General features: G+C 43.8%; 1 protein-coding gene across 2 annotated transcripts in view; it reads left to right on the top strand.

Annotated features, from left to right (window-relative positions):
- Window positions 1-24,778, top strand: part of LOC139552457 (neuroligin-2-like) — a 97,400-nt gene that overhangs the window by 40,451 nt on the left and 32,171 nt on the right. The window contains exons 3-4 of one of the 2 annotated variants that reach the window (XM_071364216.1): window positions 5,141-5,194; window positions 12,253-12,402. In XM_071364216.1, the coding sequence (XP_071220317.1) occupies window positions 5,141-5,194; window positions 12,253-12,402 (204 nt within the window). The remainder of the gene's footprint in view (window positions 1-5,140; window positions 5,195-12,252; window positions 12,403-24,778) is intronic. The other variant, XM_071364217.1, reaches the window with a different exon arrangement.

Below are 24,778 nucleotides of genomic sequence, written 5' to 3' on the forward strand. Positions count from 1 at the left end.
GGCTGTGTAAATACTGAACCACCACCCCCTGCCAGGCTCCCTGTAGGGATACTCTGGAGGAGGGAGGGACATTCTTATGAGGGCATTGATGTCTCTGGATGGGATGTTTTTGTGTGTATGAATGTGTGAAATGTGTGTGCTTAAGTTTATGCGTGCGTGCGTGTGTATGTATGTGTATGTCCCTGGTCATCCCCCGAATGTAGTTGTTTATCCTGGCAGGACAGACCAGTCCCTGTGGACGTGATGAGGGCCCGGATACGCTGTAGCCTGAGGGCTGTAGCATTGAGCTAAGGGGCTGAGTGGGCAGATGCGCCATGATGGGTTGGCATTCCCCTGCCTGCCTTCTAACCACAAAGAATGATGGCTTGATTCTCCTCATTGATTTTCCTCTACAAAGCACTGATGCGTAGGGAATAAATGGGAAATGTTCTCTAGGGTCTTTCAGCAGGCACCTCTCAACTAGATACTGTGCAGTGAAACAGACTAGTTTGGGGCTGTCTCCGCAGGACAAGCTGTATTTGTAATGCTCTCTTACTTTTGGCTTTCGGTTGTTTGGGAGTCTTTTGAAAATGAGAGAGAAGATGGTCTCTTGTTGTGTTGTTACGATACCAACATTTTAACAAACGATACGACACCAGGCCAAGTATCATGATATCAAGTAGTATCGCGATACCACAGTGGGAAGAAATCTGTGACCTGGCATCCGTTTTCAAAACATTCTCCAAAAACCTGTCACTGAAATTCACACTTCTACTCAATACAACACATTTAATTTAACTTCACACTGTTAAGTGTATAATATAATACTACATATTATGTCTGATTTGCTCATATTTGCAAAGGCCTACCTGGGATATGGCTGGAGGAATATACATGCATAATGATCTGCTTGTTATTGTGTCAGTAAGGGGAAGACACTGCATAATGATCTGCTTGTTATTGTGTCAGTAAGAGGAAAACACTGCATAATGATCTGCTTGTTATTGTGTCAGTAAGAGGAAAACACTGCATAATGATCTGCTTGTTATTGTGTCAGTAAGGGGAAAACACTGCATAATGATCTGCATGTCATTGTGTCAGTAAGGGGAAAACACTGCATGATAATCTGCTTGTTATTGTGTCAGTAAGAGGAAAACACTGCATAATGATCTGCTTGTTATTGTGTCAGTAAGGGGAAAACACTGCATAATGATCTGCATGTCATTGTGTCAGTAAGGGGAAAACACTGCATAACGATCTGCATGTCATTGTGTCAGTAAGGGGAAAACACTGCATAATGATCTGCTTGTTATTGTGTCAGTAAGGGGAAAACACTGCATAATGATCTGCTTGTTATTGTGTCAGTAAGGGGAAAACACTGCATAATGATCTGCTTGTTATTGTGTCAGTAAGGGGAAACACTGCATAATGATCTGCTTGTCATTGTGTCAGTAAAGGGAAAACACTGCATAATGATCTGCTTGTTATTGTGTCAGTAAGAGGAAAACACTGCATAATGATATTCATGTCATTGTGTCAGTAAGGGGAAAACACTGCATAATGATCTGCTTGTCATTGTGTCAGTAAGGGGAAAACACTGCATAATGATCTGCTTGTCATTGTGTCAGTAAGGGGAAAACACTGCATAATGATATGCATGTCATTGTGTCAGTAAGGGGAAAACACTGCATAATGATCTGCTTGTCATTGTGTCAGTAAGGGGAAAACACTGCATAATGATCTGCTTGTCATTGTGTCAGTAAGGGGAAAACACTGCATAATGATCTGCATGTTATTGTGTCAGTAAGAGGAAAACACTGCATGATAATCTGCTTGTTATTGTGTCAGTAAGGGGAAAACACTGCATAATGATCTGCTTGTCATTGTGTCAGTAAGTGGAAAACACTGCATAATGATCTGCATGTCATTGTGTCAGTAAGGGGGAAACACTGCATAATGATCTGCTTGTCATTGTGTCAGTAAGGGGAAAACACTGCATGATAATCTGCATGTTATTGTGTCAGTAAGGGGAAAACACTGCATAATGATCTGCTTGTCATTGTGTCAGTAAGGGGAAAACACTGCATGATAATCTGCATGTTATTGTGTCAGTAAGGGGAAAACACTGCATAATGATCTGCTTGTCATTGTGTCAGTAAGGGGAAAACACTGCATGATAATCTGCTTGTTATTGTGTCAGTAAGGGGAAAACACTGCATAATGATCTGCATGTCATTGTGTCAGTAAGGGGAAAACACTGCATGATAATCTGCTTGTTATTGTGTCAGTAAGGGGAAAACACTGCATAATGATCTGCATGTCATTGTGTCAGTAAGGGGAAAACACTGCATGATAATCTGCATGTTATTGTGTCAGTAAGGGGAAAACACTGCATAATGATCTGCATGTCATTGTGTCAGTAAGGGGAAAACACTGCATGATAATCTGCTTGTTATTGTGTCAGTAAGGGGAAAACACTGCATAATGATCTGCTTGTCATTGTGTCAGTAAGGGGAAAACACTGCATAATGATCTGCATGTCATTGTGTCAGTAAGGGGGAAACACTGCATAATGATCTGCTTGTCATTGTGTCAGTAAGGGGAAAACACTGCATGATAAGCTGCATGTTATTGTGTCAGTAAGGGGAAAACACTGCATAATGATCTGCATGTCATTGTGTCAGTAAGAGGAAAACACTGCATGATAATCTGCTTGTTATTGTGTCAGTAAGGGGAAAACACTGCATAACGATCTGCATGTCATTGTGTCAGTAAGGGGAAAACACTGCATAATGATCTGCTTGTTATTGTGTCAGTAAGGGGGAAACACTGCATAATGATCTGCTTGTCATTGTGTCAGTAAGGGGAAAACACTGCATGATAAGCTGCATGTTATTGTGTCAGTAAGGGGAAAACACTGCATAATGATCTGCATGTCATTGTGTCAGTAAGAGGAAAACACTGCATGATAATCTGCTTGTTATTGTGTCAGTAAGAGGAAAACACTGCCCAATGATCTGCATGTTATTATGTCAATAAGGGGAAACACTGCCCAATGATCTGCATGTTATTATGTCACTAAGGGGAAACACTGCCCAATGATCTGCATGTTATTATGTCACTAAGGGGAAACACTGCCCAATGATCTGCATGTTATTATGTCACTAAGGGGAAACACTGCCCAATGATCTGCATGTTATTATGTCACTAAGGGGAAACACTGCCCAATGATCTGCATGTTATTATGTCACTAAGGGGAAACACTGCCCAATGATCTGCATGTTATTATGTCACTAAGGGGAAACACTGCCCAATGATCTGCATGTTATTATGTCACTAAGGGGAAACACTGCCCAATGATCTGCATGTTATTATGTCACTAAGGGGAAACACTGCCTGAAACCTTCTTTACTCTTCAGTTAACAGACACACACACCACTCTCTCTCCTACAAACACAAAGACACACACTTTCCCAACGTTTAAAGCGTTAGGCACCAAACAGAATTTAAGTAGCACCAGAAAGAAATCAATTTTTTATATATACTGAACAAAAATATAAATGCAACACGCAACAATGTTTTATATTTACTGAGTTACAGTTCATATCAGGAAATCCTTCAATTTCAATTAAATCATTAGGCCCCAGTCTATGAATTTCACATATCTGGGAATACAGATATGCATCTGTTGGTCACAGATACCTTAAAAGTTACGGGCGTGGATCAGACAACCAGTCATTTTCTGGTGTGATCACCATTTGCCTCATACAGCTCGACACATCTCCTTCGCATAGAGTTGATCAGGCTGTTGATTGTGGCCTGTGGAATGTTGTTCCACTCCTCTTCAACGGCTGTGCAAAGTTGCTGGATATTGGCGGGAACTGGAACACGCTGTTGTACACGTCAATCCAGAGCATCCCAAACATGTTCAATGGGTGACATGTCTGGTGAGTATGTAGGCCATGGAAGAACTGGGACATTTTCAGCTTCTAGGAATTGTGCAAAAATGTGTGAATAAAATTTCAGCTAAATAGGATTTTTGTGCTTATGGAACATTTCTGGGATCTTTTATTTCAGCTCATGAAACATTGGACCAACACTTTACATGTTGCATTTATATTTTTGTTCAGTGTAGTTTAAGCTTCCATTAGGCCTATATGAATCCTACCTTGGAAGCACATCTCATGAGTAGCAGACCCTTTTCCTTTCTTCCTGTGCCAATCAAATTAGCCTTGACCTACTGTCAAGTCCCAGGTTGTTAGCTAGGTAGGTATCATGACTGAACAACATTGTTTTTTATCAAACCAATAATTAGTGACGTGGGATCAGTTTAAAATGGCCCGCGACAAGGTTTGTGAAACTATTTAAAGTGTGCACAAATCCCAATCGAAAGAAAAAAAGGTATAATATGGGTCATATTTCTTTACTGTTTAGGCTCGAGACAAGCAGTTTTCTCTGTTGTAAAAGTTGCAAGCATGCCTGTCGCCAAGCGGTGCTCCATTTTCCCTATCTGACACTCAAAAGGCTGCTTGACAGGGAACTTCAAACTCAGACTGGTCTGTGCTCTTGATTATAACAGGTGATGTAATGATACAATGTATCATCATTGCTCGCTCTGCGTGCTGCTCCAATGTAACAAATGTACAACTCTAACAACAGAAGACTCATCAGGGTCTGCATCCCCGTCGCCATCATGGCTAAATGATATATTTTTTAACTGACTGAGGAATAGATGCTCATGAAGAGCAGAAGGAGAGAAGCAGGTGAATGGGGGCTGGTAGGGGGTTATGCTGGCTGATTACAGCTGCTACACGTGATGTGAGCATGAAAGTGAAGTGGATATGATTGGACCTGTGCATACCAGAGACTAGTGGCTGTCGCTTCAATTCAACTGAATTTAAACATTTTGTAGCAGGTTTTTTGGATCACTAGGGCTGAAAAAGTCGGTATCATATGAAACAGTACTACGGTATTCTAAAAAATGTATCAGAAGTATCATGATGTTTTGGTATCGCGATGTTACCGTGGTAATCGGTATACCGTGCAACGCTAGTCTCTTGCTGGTTTGCCATTTTTCTCCTCCCTTGGTTTCTTTTTCATTTTCAGCAAAGTGAAATCTTTTTCTCTTTTCTCTTTTTCCTCCCTTTTTTCTGAACCTTAGGTCCACTCACAAAAAAACACGATGAGTCTACAATGAACAAACCAAGGGATGAAGGTATTTTTGCAGCATGTTTAACCCTTTTGTGGTATTTTTCAAACTTTTGGAGGGGATAGAATAATAAACTGACATTATGTTGGTGTCTGTAAGTGTAATCACTATTATTATTATCTCAGTAATTGTAATCGTCTCACAAAAATGTAATATGTATAATAATATACACATAATATATTATATTTGATACCATAGCTAAAAGCTAGGTAGAATAGATAACTCAACGTTAATGTTGTGAAGTAGACTGATTTAGACAGACATATTCCCTTCTCATCTATCATCTCTCTCATCTCTCTTTTTCCTTCGCTCTCTCTCTTTCTTTTGCTCTCTCTTGCTCTGTTTCTCTCTCTCTCTCTCTGTCTTTCTCTCTCCCTCTATTTCTCTCTCTCTCTCTCTCTCTCTCTCTCTCTCTCTCTCTCTCTCTCTCTCTCTCTCTCTTTCTCTCTCTCTCTCTCTCTCTCTGTCTTTCTCTTTCTCTCTGTCTTTCTCTCTGTCTCTCTCTCTATCTGTCTTTCTCTCTCTCTGTCTTTCTCTCACTGTTTCTCTCTCTCTCTTTCTCTCTCTGTCTTTCTCTCTGTCTTTTTCTCTCTCTCTCACACACACACACACACACACACACACACACACACACACACACACACACACACACACACACACACACACACACACACACACACACACACACACACACACACACACACACACACACACACACACATACACACAAACCTCAATTGTTCCACACACCTCTGCCACAGCCATTTTCTCCTTTTTTGGTATATGGTTAATCAACCAATAAACTGCATTTTATTTGCATATAAATTTTTACAAAGTCATGCTGTTTTGACTGTCCTCTGTCTTGCACCATCCAAAAGGTGAATACTTTATATTTTGTTTAATAGGTGTTCTTTAACTGCATTGTGTAGATTGGGTCTTTTGATTGATCCACTTGACCATTTCTTTATTTGGTTCTTTGTTGGGGAATAGGTGGGTTTTTACAGTAAAGGCATTACAGTTTGGTTGTAGGGGGATGCTGGCATTTGGATACGATTCCAAGCGGTGAAGGTTGCTATCCCACAAACATTACACATGTAGGAAACCATGTAACTAGTTGTTAAAACTAGCCAGGGGAATGATGCCTTGTCTTTATATAATCAAGAGGTCTGAAAGATCAGACTTTTACTACTGTGTTTATGTGCGTGTGTGTGCATATGTTTGTGTATGCATCCACTCAGGCAGTGGATGTGTGTGTATGTGTTTGTGCTTGATTGTATGTGTTAAGGTGTGTTTGCTGTATCCGTGTTCATTTCTCCCATTCTGCCATCTCTAATTGCTATGGTTTAAAAAGAGACAGATCTAGCTAATCCAATTGTGCGGTTTCTTAACGGTGAAAAGAGAGGGAAGGATGCGTACAGGAATCTGGAGGAGAGGAGCAGAATGACAGAAGAGAGATGAAAGGGAGAGGGGAGCGCTGAGAGCACAGGGGAGGGCGAGGAGGGGGAGAAAATGGAAAAAATAGTGGTGATGAAGACAAGTGCATGATGAAATGACATTTATAGAGCTTTGAAAGTGAGAGAGAGGGAGGAAGAGAGGGTGGATGAGTGGGAGACTAGGAGGGAAAATAGTGAGAAAGAGAGAGCTGCAGAAGAGAGGAAGTGAGAGAGAATGCAGTCCAATATCAAGAGACTAGTAGGGCTGAGATGAAGGGAGAGAAATGCAGCAAGGGTGGAGGGAGAGAGAGCAGCAAGGGTGGAGGGGGGAGAGAGCAGCAATGGTGGAGGTGGGAGAGATAGCAGCAATGGTGGAGGAGGGGGAGAGAGAGCAGCATGTGTGGAGGAGTGGGAGAGAGAGCAGCAAGGGTGGAGGGGGGAGCGCAGTAACGGTGGGGGGGAGCAGCAAGGGTGGAGGGGGGAGAGCAGCATGGGTGGAGGGGGGGAGAGAGCAGCAAGGGTGGAGGGGGGAGAGAGCAGCAGCAAGGGTGGAGGGGGAGAGAGAGCAGCAGCAGAAGAAAGGCAGAGAGAAGGGGAGAGGGAGAGTGGCGGGTTACGAAGAGAAGAGAGGAGAGGAAGGAAGGAAAGGAGCGAGAATAGTGTGCCAGTGTTTCAGGGCCTGTTTTGAAGCAGGCAGAACAGTGAGGGCCCTTTTGGCCCTGTAGGCCTGGGATGTAGGCTGATGTTGGCTGAGTGAGACAGTTATCTCTGCTCCCCTCCCACATGCACACATTAACTTTTATCATGCACTCTTATTATGCACTCTTATCATGCACTAACACATGCCCTCTTATCATGCACTCTTATCATGCATTAACATATGCACACTTATCATGCACTAACATATGCACTCTTATCATGTACTCTTATCATGCACTAGCATATGCACTCTTATCATGTACTCTTATCATGCACTAACATATGCACTCTTATCATGCACTAACATGTGCACTCTTATCATGTACTCTTATCATGCACTAACATATGCACTCGTATCATGTACTAACACGTGTGAAGTCACACATACAGTACACAGACACTAAATCACTCTATATCACTTTCTTTCACAGACACATCCTACACCAACACACACTCCATCACATACAAACAGGGGCATCAGCACCCACACAACACAGGGAAGGTGAAGGCATGACAAACCTAACCTAACGCACTGTAGCAGGCCTAAAATAAACGCCCCAAACTAGATCCCCCTACATACTGGTCTTGACGAGAAGAAAAAACCTGTCCGGGGAGGTTCTCTTCTGCACTGTTCAACCAATCCATTAAATGTGGAGGAGGATGGACTTCTGACTGGGTCAGTCCAGACCCCTGCTACAAGGTTAGCTCTTGTGCTGATGCTTAGAAAGACCTCCATAAAGAATTAATGAGTCCCACGTACTGTACAGAGTGATGAACAGCTGCATACATAATGTCTATGATCTACAGAATATCCACATTATGTATGGTGCAGTCAACCTATCAGATGGACCCATAACACCCATATTCATATTACATACATATTACATGCATAGTACATGCATATTATATACATATTACATGCATAGTACATGCATATTATATACATATTACATGCTGTCCCTGTGACTGGATATGTAAGTAACGTTGGTTAGTTAACGTTATCTAACGTAGGTTAATGACATGTTTGGATGGAGTGTTAACCTCCTGGACTTCCCAATGTGAGTCAGTCACATAGTGAAATGTCTCTCTGAGGAGACACGTACACCTGGAGAGTCCTGCAGGTGGCTCTAACACACATCCCATCTCCCGCCTCTGTTAGTCAGCCTGAACACGTGCACAGACACGCACATACTGCAACATGTACATTATTATGTCGTCATGCTAGGCTCGTACGCTCACACACGGACACATAATAAACTCAAATCGTTACGTTCACTTAGCTCCCATTCACACAGAGGTATTTGAATGCTTTATGTGGGTGAACAGCGAGATAGATTGTCACAAAGGCCTACATCCTTTAGAGGTAACACATGCTCACAAACACACAGAGCACTCAGACGTCCACAGCAACACTCTCAGAGACAAAGTACATGGTGCTCTAGATGTCCTAGCTCTGCTGGAGAAGAGTGACACTCTCCAGTCCAGTGCTGAGCGTCCCTCTCTGTCAATGTCTCTGTCGCTGTCTGTCTCTGTGTGTGTGTTGTTTGTCATGTGCTTGTGGTGTGTGACTGCCTGGTGACAGAGAGGAGAGCTGATCCATTAGCCAGGCGTCACACCAAGGGCTCTGCTGGCCTGGTAATGCTGGGATAATTGAACTTGTTTACATCTCCTCTGGGAAATCACTAGAGACACACAATACACTGGAGAGAAAGGGAATGGAGTACGTGTGCGTGGTGTGTGTGTGTGTGTGTGTGTGTGTGTGTGTGTGTGTGTGTGTGTGTGTGTGTGTGTGTGTGTGTGTGTGTGTGTGTGTGTGTGTGTGTGTGTGTGTGTGTGTGTGTGTGTGTGTGTGTGTGTGTGCACTCCATTGCTGTATGATTGTGCGCATATGTGATTTTGGTTGCATAAGAGAGATGGGGAAATAATGTGTGTGTGTGTGTGTGTGTGTGTGTGTGTGTGTGTGTGTGTGTGTGTGTGTGTGTGTGTGTGTGTGTGTGTGTGTGTGTGTGTGTGTGTGTGTGTGTGTGTGTGTGTGTGTGTGTGTGTGTGTGTGTGTGTGTGTGTGTGTGTGTGTGTGTGTGTGTCAGGGCTTTAATGTATTTAGTCTCTCGAGTGCACTGTAATATGTTCTATGAAGGATGACTGCATGTGTGTGTATTGACGCAGTGGTGTGTGTGTGTGTGCACATGCAAGTGCGGGTGTGCGTGTGTGTGTGTGTTGCACTCTGGTGCATGTGTAACCTGAGATTCAGGTTGTGATGCAAATACGTGAGTAGAATGTGTTACCACGGCAACAGGCTCAGAGTGAGTCAGTGCAATGGAATGTCTGGTGCGGTTCTATTAGAGAGAGAAGAGGCAGTTTCCATAGCGACTCAGCATCGGAGCTGCCTATGTGTGTTTGTGTCTGTGTGTCCGTGTGCTCACGTGTGTGAAGTTTCCTACATGCATCTCTGTGTCCGTGAAGAGACCTTGCCATGTACAACTTTGTAACGGTTTATTTGATCTCATCCTGTCCCACCATTTTCTTGTGACATCTCTCTCTCTCTCTCTCTCTCTCTCTCTCTCTCTCTCTCTCTCTCTCTCTCTCTCTCTCTCTCTCTCTCTCTCTCTCTCTCTCTCTCTCTCTCTCTCTTTTCCCATCGATCTCTACATTATTTATATACTCATCTCTCTCCCTCTGTATATTTTTCCATCTCTCTCTCTATCTCCATCTCCCTGTCTCTTTTCCCATCTCCCACTCCAGAAGCTCATCAGGCTAAACAGATGCTGTGCTGTTATTTATGTTTCCTCTTGGTCTGGCTCTCATATGAATTATCCACAGGGCAGACGCTAGGCTAACTGGGCAGCACTGGCAGCTCTGCCCTACAAAGACACACAGACCATACCACAGCACAGAGAGGGGGGATCCTGTGAAACCCAGACCGTACCAGCATACTACAGAGAGGACAGTAGGAGAGACAGTGGCAGACTGTACCATAACTCGCCAGAGGGGAGAGTGAGAGTTACAGACTGTGCCATAACTCGCCAGAGGGGAGAGTGAGAGTTACAGACTGTGCCATAATTCCACAGAGAGAGGGGGCCCAGGGAGACTTGTAGCACAGCACTACAAGAGGGGACAGAAACATACATAGACTGCCACAACAACACTACCACCATGTTCTAACATCTAATATGACTAACCCCTGGATAGGTTCCAACACTATAGCTTTCACTTATAATGTCCTCTCAGTTCAGTATGAAGGTCAGGAAGGAGGAGAAGAAGCTTACGTTTCAGACTTTGAGGATATGCACTGCATATACAAAAGTATGTGGACACCCCTTCAAATTAGTGGATTCGGCTATTTCAGCCACACCCGTTGCTGACAGGTGTATAAAATCAAGCACACAGTCATGCAATCTCGATAGACAAACCTTGGCAGTGGAATGGCCTTACTGAAGAGCTCACTGACTTTCAACACGGCACCGTCATAGGATGCCACCTTTCCAACAAGTCAGTTCGTTCAATTTCTGCCCTGCTAGAGGTGCCCTGGTCAACTGTAAATGCTGTTATTGTGAAGTGGAAACGTCTGTCCTCGGTTGCAACACTCAGTACCAAGTTCCAAACTGCCTCTTGAAGCAACGTCAGCACAAGAACTGTTCGTCGGGAGCTTCATGAAATGGGTTTCCATGGCCGAGCCGCCGCACACAAGCCTAAGATCACCATGCACAATGCCAAGCGTTGGCTGGAGTGGTGTAAAGCTCGCCACCATTGCACTCTGGAGCAGTGGAAACGTGTTCTCTGGAGTGATGAATCACGCATCACCATCTGGCAGTCTGACAGACTAATCTGGGTTTGGTGGATGCCAGGAGAACGCTACCTGCCCCAAGGCATAATGTACATTTTAATGTTTGGTGGAGAAGGAATAATGTTCTGGGGCTGTTTTTCATGATTCAGGCTAGGCCCCTTAGTTCCACTGAAGTGAAATCTTAATGCTACAGAATACAATGACATCCTAGATGATTCTGTGCTTCCAACATTGTGGCAACAGTTTGGGGAAGGTCCTTTACTGTTTCAGCATTACAATGCCCCGTGCACAAAGCGAGGTCCATACAGAAATTGTTTGTCGAGATCGGTGTGGAAGAACTTGACTGGCCTGCACAGAGCCCTGACCTCAACCCCATCGAACACCTTTGAGATTAATTGGGACGTCACCTGCGTAATCGCCCAACCTCCGTGCCCGACCTCACTAATGCTTTTGTTGCTGAATGGAAGCAAGTCCCTTCAACAATGTTCCGACATCTAGTGGAAAGCTTTCCTAGAAAATTGGAGGCTGTTATAGCAGCAAAGGGGGGACCACCTCCGCTAGGGGCGGCAGGTAGCCTAGTGGTTAGAGTGTTGGACTAATAACCAAAAGGTTGCAAAATCGAATCCCCGAGCTGACAAGGTAAAAAACAGTGTTAACCCATTGAAAATAAGAATTTGTTCTTAACTGACTTGTTAAATAAAGGTAAAAAAAAAAGAATGCCTGTGATTTTGGAATGAGAGGTGTCCATATACTTTTGGTCATGTAGTTTAGTTGAAGATGAGAGGCCACAGTAGAAAAGGGAGATTGAATGACACATATGGATATATGATTTGAGTGAATGATGTTCTGTGGACATTTTTGTGGGTGTTTTTTTGTAAATACACAAAAAGTTGTGTCATCTGTTCCTCAGAATCTAAAGTTGTTCTACTTCTGTCTCTTTCTCTCATCCTCTCATCGTGTGTGTGTGTGTGTGTGTGTGTGTGTGTGTGTGTGTGTGTGTGTGTGTGTGTGTGTGTGTGTGTGTGTGTGTGTGTGTGTGTGTGTGTGTGTGTGTGTGTGTGTGTGTGTGTGTGTGTGTGTGTGTGTGTGTGTGTGTGTGTGTGTGTGTACTTTTGTGGTGTGTGTCCATGTCCCTCTCTTCGCCACAGATATCCGTGACCGTCGGAAGAAGCCGGTGATGTTGTTCATTCATGGCGGCTCCTACATGGAGGGGGCGGGAAACATGTTCGACGCCAGCGTCCTCGCAGCCTACGGCAACGTCATTGTGGTCACTATGAACTACCGTCTGGGCGTGCTTGGTGAGTATGTCTGTCGGCATACTATGACATCACTTCCTGTTTGCACCGTCAGTCCTCAGAACTCTTCGTCTATGGTTTATCTCACCTGAATTAGATGCCTTGCAATTATATAGAGCAAGGAATTTTTCCTGATCATGTAAACTGACCAGGAAAAGATCTGGGTCATTCTTGTACTGATGTAGGATCTTAATTTGAGCCAGTCTCCTACAGCAGGAAAATAATCCAGCAAGGGGTTGATATATTTTTTGTTAAGGCAAATCAAGTCTTACATTTTAAAATGTTAATTCCAAACTTTGGAAGGCTTTTTTAAACCTTGAAAACACTACAAGTCTGCATTTCCTGCCATGCAGGAACATTTTCAGCACCAAAAGAGTGATCCAATCCTGATCCTACATCTGTAGTCTACAGCTAGGTCCTGGACTTTGTCCTGACCACATGACCTGAACAGGAGAACCATCTGGCCCTAGCTGAACCATGACCTGAGCATTGTGTGGTCTGCCTCTGTATACAGACTGAGCCAGTGGACAGGAGTTTAGTCAGCTGTTCTGAGGGGCTGACTACCTGCTTGTTTCAACAGGTGTTTGTTTGTATACAGTACACCACAGTATCCATTGTGGTTGCCAGGTTGGGTAATGGGATCTTGTTTACTGTATCAAGCCTGTCTCAACACATCAGAGTATTCTTCAAGAGAGAAATTGGAGTACTTTATGATACAGTTCAAGCTTTCCCACTAGTGTAAACCGAGTGAAATGTAACCCAGACAGTCATTGACAGACCGGGCCAGCCAGTTGAGAGGTTTGAGAGTTTAAGGTGCACCTGGCAGCAGTCCTGTCCTGACCTGCTAAATTTGGGCCTGTCTGTTTTGTGGTCATGTTTCATGTGCTATTATGCTTTTCTACATCTGTCTGACTAACTGGAAACATTATTGAGTGGAGCGTGAGAACAATCCTCTGTGTGAACTCCAGTTTTCTTAACGCACTATTTAATCCTTGCGCTGCATGCCGCTGTAATGGACTGATCCAAATGCTCCTCAATGGTGTGCGTGTTCACATCATTCTTAAGCCAAATAGTAGTCTTTTCCTGTGTGATTTACATATTTACATACATTTGTGTAGTAGTTGTGTATGTACTGCATGTGTGTGCGTCTGTATATGTATTATGTAGGTATGTGTGTAATTTACCCTTGTGTAGTGTACCACACACACACACACACACACTGACACAGAGGTAAAGAGTGATCTTGCTGAGCGATGCAGAGGGATGATGCAGCGTCCTCGATTCCTCTAACATGGTTGAACATTTTGGTACGTGGGCGAGTAGACTAACCTCTCTCTCTCTCCCTCTGTTCTGCTTCAACTGGGTTACTCTACTGTACTGAAGGGATTATGTATGTGTGTGTGTGTGTGTGTGTGTGTGTGTGTGTGTGTGTGTGTGTGTGTGTGTGTGTGTGTGTGTGTGTGTGTGTGTGTGTGTGTGTGTGTGTGTGTGTGTGTGTGTGTGTGTGTGTGTGTTTGTTAGGGAGTTTGTGTGTGTGTACTCGCTTGTGTGTGTGCGTGCATTTATGCATACATGTATTAGTGTGTGTGTGCATTTTGTGTGTATGTGTACGTGTGCATATTTGAATAAGTAACAGTAGAAATTGTGCCATCCACCCTCACCACCTCTCTCATTGGACAAAACATTTTGGCCTAAAAAGAGAAAGACAACTGTTCGACATTTCAACAATATGTTTAGCACATAATCTTTAGTATCATATCATACTTATGCACATGCACACTGACATATGCCAACCTGATTTCAGCCTCTCTTTAAGAGAGAGATAGGGGGATATAGAGGGAGGGAGGGAGCGAGAGAGAAGGGGGATAGAGACAGATGAGGGAGGGAGAAACAGAGAGAGACAGCGTTGGAGAGAGAAGGAGAAACAGAGAGAGACAGTGTGAGAGAGAGAAGGAGAAACAGAGAGACAGTGTTAGAGAGAGAAGGAGAAACAGAGAGAGACAGCGTTAGAGAGAGAAGGAGAAACAGAGAGACAGCGTTAGAGAAGGAGAAACAGAGAGAGACAGCGTTAGAGAGAGAAGGAGAAACAGAGAGAGACAGCGTTAGAGAGAGAAGGAGAAACAGAGAGAGACAGCGTTAGAGAGAGAAGGAGAAACAGAGAGAGACAGCGTTAGAGAGAGAAGGAGAAACAGAAGGGGAGATGAGAACAGTCTAAAAATAACCCATCAGAAGTGCTTTTTAAATCTGCAGCGAAGCAAAGAATTCATTCAATCAAAATGTGTTAATGCAATATGGCCACAGCGCACACACACACACACACACACACACACACACACACACACACACACACACACACACACACACACACACACACACACACACACACACACACACACACACACACACACACACACACACACACACACACACACACACACACACACACACACACACACACACACACACTTACAGTATCTCTCTATACTCTCTTACAATTTCATAAGGGTTTCAAACAAATGAAATGTTTTTGTGGATGTTAGATTAATTCATGATATGTTTGTGCTTTGTGAAAGGGGAAAAGATGTCTGATGTCTGTTTGAGAAGAATCCCAAATGTCTGCCATGTGCAGTCCAGGAGTGTTTAGCATGGTGAAGATAGGACTGTGTATACTAGTACATAGAGATCCAGCCCAATGCTGCTGCCTCCCACCTTCCCCCTACCGTCCTCCTGGCTGCTCCAGCCCAATGCTGCTGCCTGCTCACCTTCCCCCTACCGTCCTCCTGGCTGCTCCAGCCCAATGCTGCTGTCTGCTCACCTTTCCCCTACCGTCCTCCTGGCTGCTCCAGCCCAATACTGCTGCCTGCTCACCTTCCCCCTACCGTCCTCCTGGCTGCTCCAGCCCAATGCTGCTGCCTGCTTACCTTCCCCCTATCGTCCTCCTGGCTGCTCCAGCCCAATGCTGCTGCCTGCTCACCTTCCCCCTACCGTCCTCCTGGCTGCTCCAGCCCAATACTGCTGCCTGCTCACCTTCCCCCTACCGTCCTCCTGGCTGCTCCAGCCCAATGCTGCTGCCTGCTCACCTTCCCCCTACCGTCCTCTTGGCTGCTCCAGCCCAATGCTGCTGCCTGCTTACCTTCCCCCTACCGTCCTCTTGGCTGCTCCAGCCCAATGCTGCTGCCTGCTCACCTTCCCCCTACCGTCCTCTTGGCTGCTCCAGCCCAATGCTGCTGCCTGCTCACCTTCCCCCTACCGTTCTCCTGGCTGCTCCAGCACAATGCTGCTGCCTGCTTCCCTTCCCCCTATCGTCCTCCTGGCTGCTCCAGCACAATGCTGCTGCCTGCTTCCCTTCCCCCTACCGTCCTTCTGGCTGCTCCAGCACAATGCTGCTGCCTGCTTCCCTTCCCCCTACCGTCCTCCTGGCTGCTCCAGCACAATGCTGCTGCCTGCTTCCCTTCCCCCTATCGTCCTCCTGGCTGCTCCAGCACAATGCTGCTGCCTGCTTCCCTTCCCCCTACCGTCCTCCTGGCTGCTCCAGCACAATGCTGCTGCCTGCTTCCCTTCCCCCTACCGTCCTTCTGGCTGCTCCAGCACAATACTGCTGCCTGCTTCTCTTCCCCCTACCGTCCTCCTGGCTGCTCCAGCACAATGCTGCTGCCTGCTTCCCTTCCCCCTATCGTCCTCCTGGCTGCTCCAGCACAATGCTGCTGCCTGCTTCCCTTCCCCCTATCGTCCTCCTGGCTGCTCCAGCACAATGCTGCTGCCTGCTTCCCTTCCCCCTACCGTCCTCCTGGCTGCTCCAGCACAATGCTGCTGCCTGCTTCCCTTCCCCCTACCGCCCTCCTGGCTGCTCCAGCACAATGCTGCTGCCTGCTTCCCTTCCCCCTACCGTCCTTCTGGCTGCTCCAGCCCAATGCTGCTGCCTGCTTCCCTTCCCCCTACCGTCCTCTTGGCTGCTCCAGCACAATGCTGCTGCCTGCTTCCCTTCCCCCTATCGTCCTCCTGGCTGCTCCAGCACAATGCTGCTGCCTTCTTCCCTTCCCCCTACCGTCCTCTTGGCTGCTCCAGCCCAATGCTGCTGCCTGTTCACCTTCCCCCTACCGTCCTCCTGGCTGCTCCAGCCCAATGCTGCTGCCTGCTCACCTTCCCCCTATCGTCCTCCTGGCTGCTCCAGCACAATGCTGCTGCCTTCTTCCCTTCCCCCTACTGTCCTCCTGGCTGCTCCAGCCCAATGCTGCTGCCTACTCACCTTACCCTTACCTTCCTCCTGGCTGCTCCAGGCCAATGCAGCCTCTTGATTTGTGCTGCACAGCCATCTGTTCAGACTAATTAACTAATTAACTATTTAATGAACTCTGGGGAAGGGCCAACCATCACTGGACTGTGGGAGAGAGAGAGAGGCTTCTCACCTCAGGAAGAGAAATGTAACACTTTGCTGTCTTCATCTTCTCCTTCTTCTCCTTCTCCTTCTTCTCCTCCAACCACTCCTCTCTTCTTCTCCTCTCGATCATTTCATCCCCATTCTCTCCATCAGATCAGACCCATCTCTCTGATTGAACAGGATTGGATGACTCCTAATGAGTTCATCTCATGTGTTTGTTTCTCTCCTCTCTACCAACAAACACCAAATCCCTGAATGATCATTCCCAGCTCTCTCCTGATGCACCCAAGGACACTGCCTTTGAGTTATTAATGCTTCAGCATACAGCCTATTGGTTTCAATGTACAGTAATCTCATAATGACAAACCCCGCTCAGATTGAATAAATAGAGCCAGTGTTGGGATTTGAGTATTATGAGAAATCGCATGTTCCCTTTTATAATGAGGTGATCATTTGGTTATTGTTGCATGGGGCTGTCAGGAGAAAGTGAACTTGCCTGCACAAACGTAGCGAGTGGAGGAAGCATGAAATTAAAAGAGAGGGTATAGTGTTACTGTATGGAATAATCATTTAGATGGTGAAACAACATAGAATAGACCACAACCCAATCCTGCATAACACAACAGGATAACACTGGAGAGTGCACAACGATTGACAATACAACAGCCCAATAATAAAATAGACGGGTTAGCTGTCAATGTAACGAAAACGAAGTGCAAGCTTCAAAGGGGCAGACTATCGTGTGTTGTTGTGATTCTGGCTGGCCAGATAGCTAACAGCAATGACAAGAAACTGCCATGTGGTGAATTGTAAGTGTCTCGTTTCAGCCCGATTGATCTTGTTCTTGAGACCATGTCTTGTTTTGAGGTGTTATGACTAATGTCACATCTATGCTAATATGGCTCAAATTTGCTAGCTAGCTAGCTAACCAACATCTGTAAGGATGTATTCTAGAGACATTTGCTCATTGTGCAACTTTATTTATGTTTTCGATAAACATTGGAGACGAAATCTAGTTTACATGTTATGAACAACCTTAACCAACGCTGTCTGTTTTGCCCCATAGTTGCGCACACGTTGGTTTTGTTGCTGAACAACCAACCCGTCTATACAGAAGGGTAGGGATTTCTCTGAAACACACAGATACTGATAAAGGCCATGATGGATACGGTTGATCTCAAAGGTTACCTCACATTGCACAATGAGTAATTTCACCTATGAGTCCAATTTTACGCTGTTAGACACAGGCTCGTGTTTACAAGAAGAACAAACCGTCCATGAACGATGTAGTTTGAAAACACTGTGCTTCTCTCTCTGAGCACAGCCTCATCTGTGGAAGGCAGACATCTTACGGTAATACTCAATCTGTACTCAATCAGGTCATTTCACATGTACGTCTGTGGACCTCACTACTGGACTGATTTATACACAACCATATTTTCCCTTCTTCTCATCTGCCCCCACCTGCCGTAGCTTTGAAGGCTGTCTCTCCATTTCCCGGTGTTCTTCCCTCTGTCTCTATATCGATATGTATGTTTATGTATCTGTCCTACTCTTCTGTACACTGAGTATACCAAACATTAAGAATACCTTTCTAATATTGAGTTGCACCCCAATGTTGACTCCAGTGCTTCCCACAGTTGTGTCAAGTTGGCTGGATGTTCTTTGGGTGGTGGACCATTCTTGATACACACGGGAAACTGTGGAGCGTGAAAAACCCAGCCGCATTGCTGTTCTTGACACAAACTGGTGCGCCTGGCACCTAAATCAAAATCACATTTTATTGGTCACATACACATGGTTATCAGATGTTATTGTGAGTGTAGCGAAATGCTTATGCTTCTAGATCCGACAGTGCAGCAGTATCTAACAGGTAATATCTAACAAATTCCACAACATAACCTAATACACACAATCTAGTAAAGGAATAAGAATATATAAATATAAAATATATGGATGAGCAGACAGAACGGCTAAGATGCAATAGATAGTATAGAATAGATAGTGTAGTATACAGTCTTTACATTTGGCATAAGTAATGTGAGATATGTAAACATTCTTAAAGTGGCATTATTAAAGTGACTAATGTTCCATTTATTAAAGTGGCCAATGATATCAAGTCTGTAGGTAGGCAGCTGCCTCTCTGTGCTAGTGATGGCTGTTTAACAATCAGATGGCATTGAGATAGAAGTTGTTTTTCAATCTCTCTGTACCAGCTTTGATGCACACTGACCTTGCCTTCTGGATGGAAGCAGGGTGAACAGGCAGTGGTGGTTATTGTCCTTGATGATCTTTTTTGCCTTCCTGTGACATCGGGTGTTGTATGTGTCCTGGAGGGCAGGTAGTTTGCCCCCGGTGATGCGTTGTGCAGACCGCACCACCCTCTGGAGAGCCCTGCGGTTGTGGGTGGTGCAGTTGCCGTACCAGGCGGTGATACACCCCGACAGGATGCTCTCGATTGTGCACCTGTAAAAGTTAGTGAGGGTTTTCGGTGCCATATTTTTTCAGCCTCCTGAGGTTGAAGAGGCGCTGTAGCGCCTTCTTCACCACACTGTCTGTGTGCGTGGACCATTTCAGTTTGTCGGTGACTAGTCTCAAAGCACTTCATGATGACAGAAGTGAGTACTACGGGGCGATAGTCATTTAGTTCAATGCCCTTGGCTTTCTTGGGAACAGGAACAATGGTGGCCATCTTGAAGCATGTGGGAACAGCAGACAGGTATAGGGAATGATTGAATATGTCCGTAAACACACCAGCCAGCTGGTCTGCGCAAGCTCTGAGGACGCGGCTAGGGATGCCGTCTGTATCGGCAGCCTTGCGAGGGTTAACACGTTTAAATGTTTTACTCACGTCGGCCACGGAAAAGGAGAGCCCACATTCTTTGGTAGCGGTTCGCGTCGGTGGCACTGTATTGTCCTCAAAGCGCACCAAAAAGTTTTTCATTTGTCTAGAAGCAAGACGTCGATGTCCGCGACGGGGCAAGTTTTCTTTTTGTAATCCGTGATTGTCTGTAGACCCTGAACCTGGTCAGTCTGTGTCATGGAAAGAGCGGCTGTTCTTAATGTTTGTATACTCGGTGTATATACTGTAGATATAGGATCTTAATTTGATCACCATATTGCAGGAAATGTTAAACTTGTAGTGTATTTGAGGTTTAAAAAGGCTTCTGAAATTTGTTATTTCCACTTTGACATTTTAGACTTTGCGAAAAAAATATTTCAACCCCTACAAAAATGTCCATTAATTATAATCCACATGATAACTCACATTTCCTTTTGCTGCAGGATTATTTTCCTTCTGTAGTGAACTGGCTCAAATTAAGATCCTACATCTGTATCTGTCTCTTATTGACCTTTTCTCTATAATAGATTGGTTCCCTCACACTAATGAGATGTGCATTAGGAGGAGAACAATCTGGCCTAGATGGCCATGTACTCTTATAATCAATACCCAGCACAGCCAGAAGAGGACTGGCCTCCCCCCGGTACGCAGTGGCGGATTTAGGTATAGGCGGCATTGGCAGCCGCCCAGGGCGGCATCTTGCCGGGGGCGGTACGGGTCGCCCGCACACAAGAAATCGGAATGGTGACATTTGCACGATCGGTTTTCTATCGCTCATTTGCATGTCATGTCAATGATATCATGTCACCATGTGGGACTGTGTGTCAATTAACCTTGTCAGAGTGTGCACCCTGATTCTAGTTTTGAGCTAGGCAGGGAAGGTCTCCCACTCAGAAGTACGAGATGGGGAGGGGGGCGGGGGTAGGTTGACCTCAGGTCTCCCCACTGGAAGCCCGAGGTAGGAGGAACGGGGGAATCTATTGTTGGAATCGGCTAAACTTTGAACATTGAGATATTAAATGAATGATAGGAAATTAAAGAGACTGGGTTATGTTAGAAGTTAATGGTTCTCAGAAGAAAGAAGAAGGCTTTGGAATGTGTTTGATGGAGGAGAGGAGAGCGATGTGTTGATACAGGGAAGACAGATGGACATCTGTGTATTAGATGAAAGAGGGGTTGAAGTCAGGAGGTGAGGACAGATTCTCTTAAGAGAGTAATACATGTTTGGAATCCTGTTACCGTCTTTATTAGCTTCCTGTAGAGACATAAAATGTAAGGATTGGAGAGAAAGGGGAGTGTCTTAACCTCTCTAGGGTATGTGGGACGGTAGTGTCTCACCTCGTCAACAGCCAGTGAAACTGCAGGGTGCCAAATTCAAAACAACAGAAATCCCATAATTAAAATTCCTCGAACATACATGTATTTTACACCATTTTAAAGATACACTTGTTGTAAATCCAGCCACAGTGTGCGATTTCAAAAACGCTTTACGACGAAAGCAAACCAAACGATTATGTTAGGTGAGTGCCTATTCACAGAATAACACAACCATTTTTCCAGCCAAAGAGATGATTCACAAAAAGCAGAAATATAGATAAAATGAATCACTAACCTTTAATGATCTTCATCAGATGACTCTCATAGGACTTCATGTTACACAATACATGTATGTTTTGTTCTGTAAAGTTCATATTTATATCCAAAAATCTGAGTTTACATTGGCGTTCAGTAGTTCCAAAACATACGGTGATTTTGCAGAGAGCCACATCAATTTACAGAAATACTCATTATAAATGTTGATGAAAATACAAGTGTTATGCATGGAATTTTAGATGCACTTCTCCTTAACTTCTCTGCGCTACGGATCCCTTTTACGGGATCACTTTCCTAAACCACCGCTAGAATTGCAGGGCGCCAAATGCAAAAATATTACTAAAAATATTTATAATCGTGCAATCACAAGTGAAACACAGTTTAGCTTGTTGTTAATCCACCTATCGTGTCAGATTTTGAAAATATATTTTACAGCGAAAGAAATCCAAGCTTTTGTGAGTGTAGCTTTCAATGCTACAACAGCTAGCCTCAAATTAGCATGGTCACGAAAGTCAGAAAAGCAATAAAATTAATCGCTTACCTTAGATAATCTTCGGATGTTTTCACTCACGAGACTCCCAGTTACACAATGAATGTTCTTTTTGTTCGATAAATATTACTTTTATCACAAAAAAACACCATTTGGGTTGCGCGTTATGCTGAGAAAACTACAGCCTCGTTCCGGTCCTGAAAGGAAGATGAAAATTTCCAAACGTATCAGATTAAAAAATATTACAAAAAATATTTATAATCATGCAATCACAAGTGAAATATACCAAAACACAGCTTAGCTTGTTGTTAATCCACCTATCGTGTCAGATTTTGAAAATATATTTTACAGCGAAAGAAATCCAAGCTTTTGTGAGTGTAGCTTTCAATGCTACAACAGCTAGCCTTATATTAGCTTGGTTAGCTTGGTCACGAAAGTCAGAAAAGCAATCAAATTAATCGCTTACCTTTGATAATCTTCGGATGTTTCCACTCACGAGACTCCCAGTTACACAACAAATGTTCTTTTTGTTCGATAAATATTACTTTTATCACAAAAAAATGCGATTTGGGTTGCGCATTATGTTGAGAAAACCAAAGCCGTGTTCCATTCGACAAATTCCAAAAAGTATCCTTAATGGTTGTTTTTAACAAACATAATCGATAATATTTCAACCGGACCGTAACCTATTCATTAAGAGACAAAAGGAAAATGGAGTGGCCCTCTCTCGCGCGCAGGAAATATTCAGAGGACACCTGACTAAAAAAGAAACTCGCTAATTTTTCTAAATAAAAGCCTGAAACTATGTCTAAAGCCTGGTCACAGCCTGAGGAAGCCATTGGGAAAGGAATCTGGTTGATACCCCTTTAAATGGAAGAAAGACGGTCAAGGAAACACAGTTTTGTTTTAAACAATATCACTTCCGGGTTATATTTTCTCAGGTTTTCGTCTGCAGAATATGTTTTGTTATACTGACAGACAATATTTTGACAGTTTTGGAAACTTTGGAGTGTTTTCTATCCTAATCCGTAAATTATATGGATATTCTACGATCTGGGCCAGAGAAAATGTCCGTTTACGTTGGGCACGTTATTTAAAAATAAAATAAAATTCTGATCCCTAGCACTAAGAAGTTAATGCAACCGCTGTGTCAGATTTCAAAAAAGCTTTACTGAAAAAGCAAACCATGCAATAATCTGAGGTCGGCGCTCAGAGCCCAATCAAGACAAAAGTATATCCGCCATATTGTGCAGTCAACAGAAGTCAGAAATAACATTATAAACATTCACTTACCTTTGATGATCTTCATCAGAATGCACTCCCAGGAATCCCAGTTCCACAATAAATGTTTGTTTTGTTCAATAATGTCCATCATTTATGTCCAAATTCCTCCTTGTTGTTTTAGTGTTCAGTACACTTTCTAAACTCACGACGTGCGAGCAAGTCCAGCGGAAAGTACGGACGAAAAGTTTAAAAAGTTGTATTACAGTCCGTAAAAACATGACAACTAAGTATTTGTCACGCCCTGGCCTTAGTATTCTTTGTTTTCTTTATTATTTTAGTTAGGTCAGGGTGTGACATGGGGTATGTTTGTGTTTTTGTCTTGTCTTGGGTGGTTGTAGTGTCTAGGGGGATTTGTTAGAGTGTATGGGTTTGTGTTGAGTGAATGTTTCTAGGGAAGTCTATGGTTGAGTGAATGTGTCTAGGTATGTCTATGGTTGCCTGAGTGGTTCTCAATCAGAGACAGATGTTTTTCATTTGTCTCTGATTGGGAGCCATATTTAAGGCGGCCATAGGCATCATGTATTTGTGGGTAATTGTCTATGTCTAAACGTTAGTAGCTTGTGTGTGCACTTTCGTTTTGTAGCTTCACGGTCGTTTGTTGTTTTGTTAGTTTGTAAAGTGTTTTGTTTCGTTTTTCCTTCTTAAAATAAAAAGAAGATGTCTTATTTTTCACATGCTGCGTTTTGGTCCTCTCTCTCTTCACAAGACGATCGTGAGAGTATTGAATCAATCTTTAGGATGTTTTTAACATAATTCTTCAATAATGTTCCAACCGGAGAATTCCTTTGTCTTCAGAAGTGCGATGGAACAGTGCACGCTCTCATATGAACACGCATGGTCAGCACATGTTCAGGTCATGGTAGACTTTACTCAATCACCTCTCATTCGGCCCCACTTCACAGTAGAAGCATCAGACAAGGTTCCAAAGACTGTTGACATCTAGTGGAAGCCTTAGGAAGTGCAACATTACCAATATCCCACTGTATCTTCAATAGGAGCTGAGTTGAAAATCGACCAACCTCAGATTTCCCACTTCCTGGTTGGATTTTTTCTCAGGTTTTTGCCTGCCATATGAGTTCTGTTATACTCACAGACATCATTCAAACAGTTTTAGAAACGTCAGAGTGTTTCCTATCCAAATATACTAATAATATGCATATCCTAGCTTTTATGGCTGAGTAGCAGGCTGTTTAGTCTGGGCACGCTTTTCATCCGGACGTGAAAATACTGCCCCCTACCCCAAATAAGTTAAGTAGGATGCATATAAACTGTGAGGTCTGAAATCTTTAGCTGTCTGTTTTCAGCTGTACAGAACCTTTGGGATGAATAAACTTGGTTAAAGCTTCTCTAGTGTCCGTGGGTCATTTACTCAGAAAAATAAGAACCTAACACCATCAAATAGCGCACCTCTAACTTTGTACAGTACTAATGCAGTTAATAAAATCAGTCACACAACGAAATGCTACCAAGTAAACCACAATTCATTCATAGTACTGTGAATATATAGTTTCACAGACATATTGTTGCATTTTTTTATGGTTTGTGCGAAATCATTAAGAATAATATTAAACCAGTCTGCACACCACCAAGGTGAATAGGTTTAGTCTTGACTCTTGGTTGACAGTCTTGGGTGATGGGGTAATGTATTGATGCTCGAGTGCCAAATCAACACAAATGTTTTTCTGTTAGTCTTTAAAAGTCTTATTTTTGTATATACTGTATTTTTATATTTATATAGTTTTAAATGTTATGATTATTTATTTGTGATGTTTCAAATGTCTGACAAAAAAAA

This window comes from Salvelinus alpinus, chromosome 24 (assembly GCF_045679555.1).
Source record: "Salvelinus alpinus chromosome 24, SLU_Salpinus.1, whole genome shotgun sequence".
NCBI classification, from domain to species: Eukaryota; Metazoa; Chordata; class Actinopteri; order Salmoniformes; family Salmonidae; genus Salvelinus; species Salvelinus alpinus.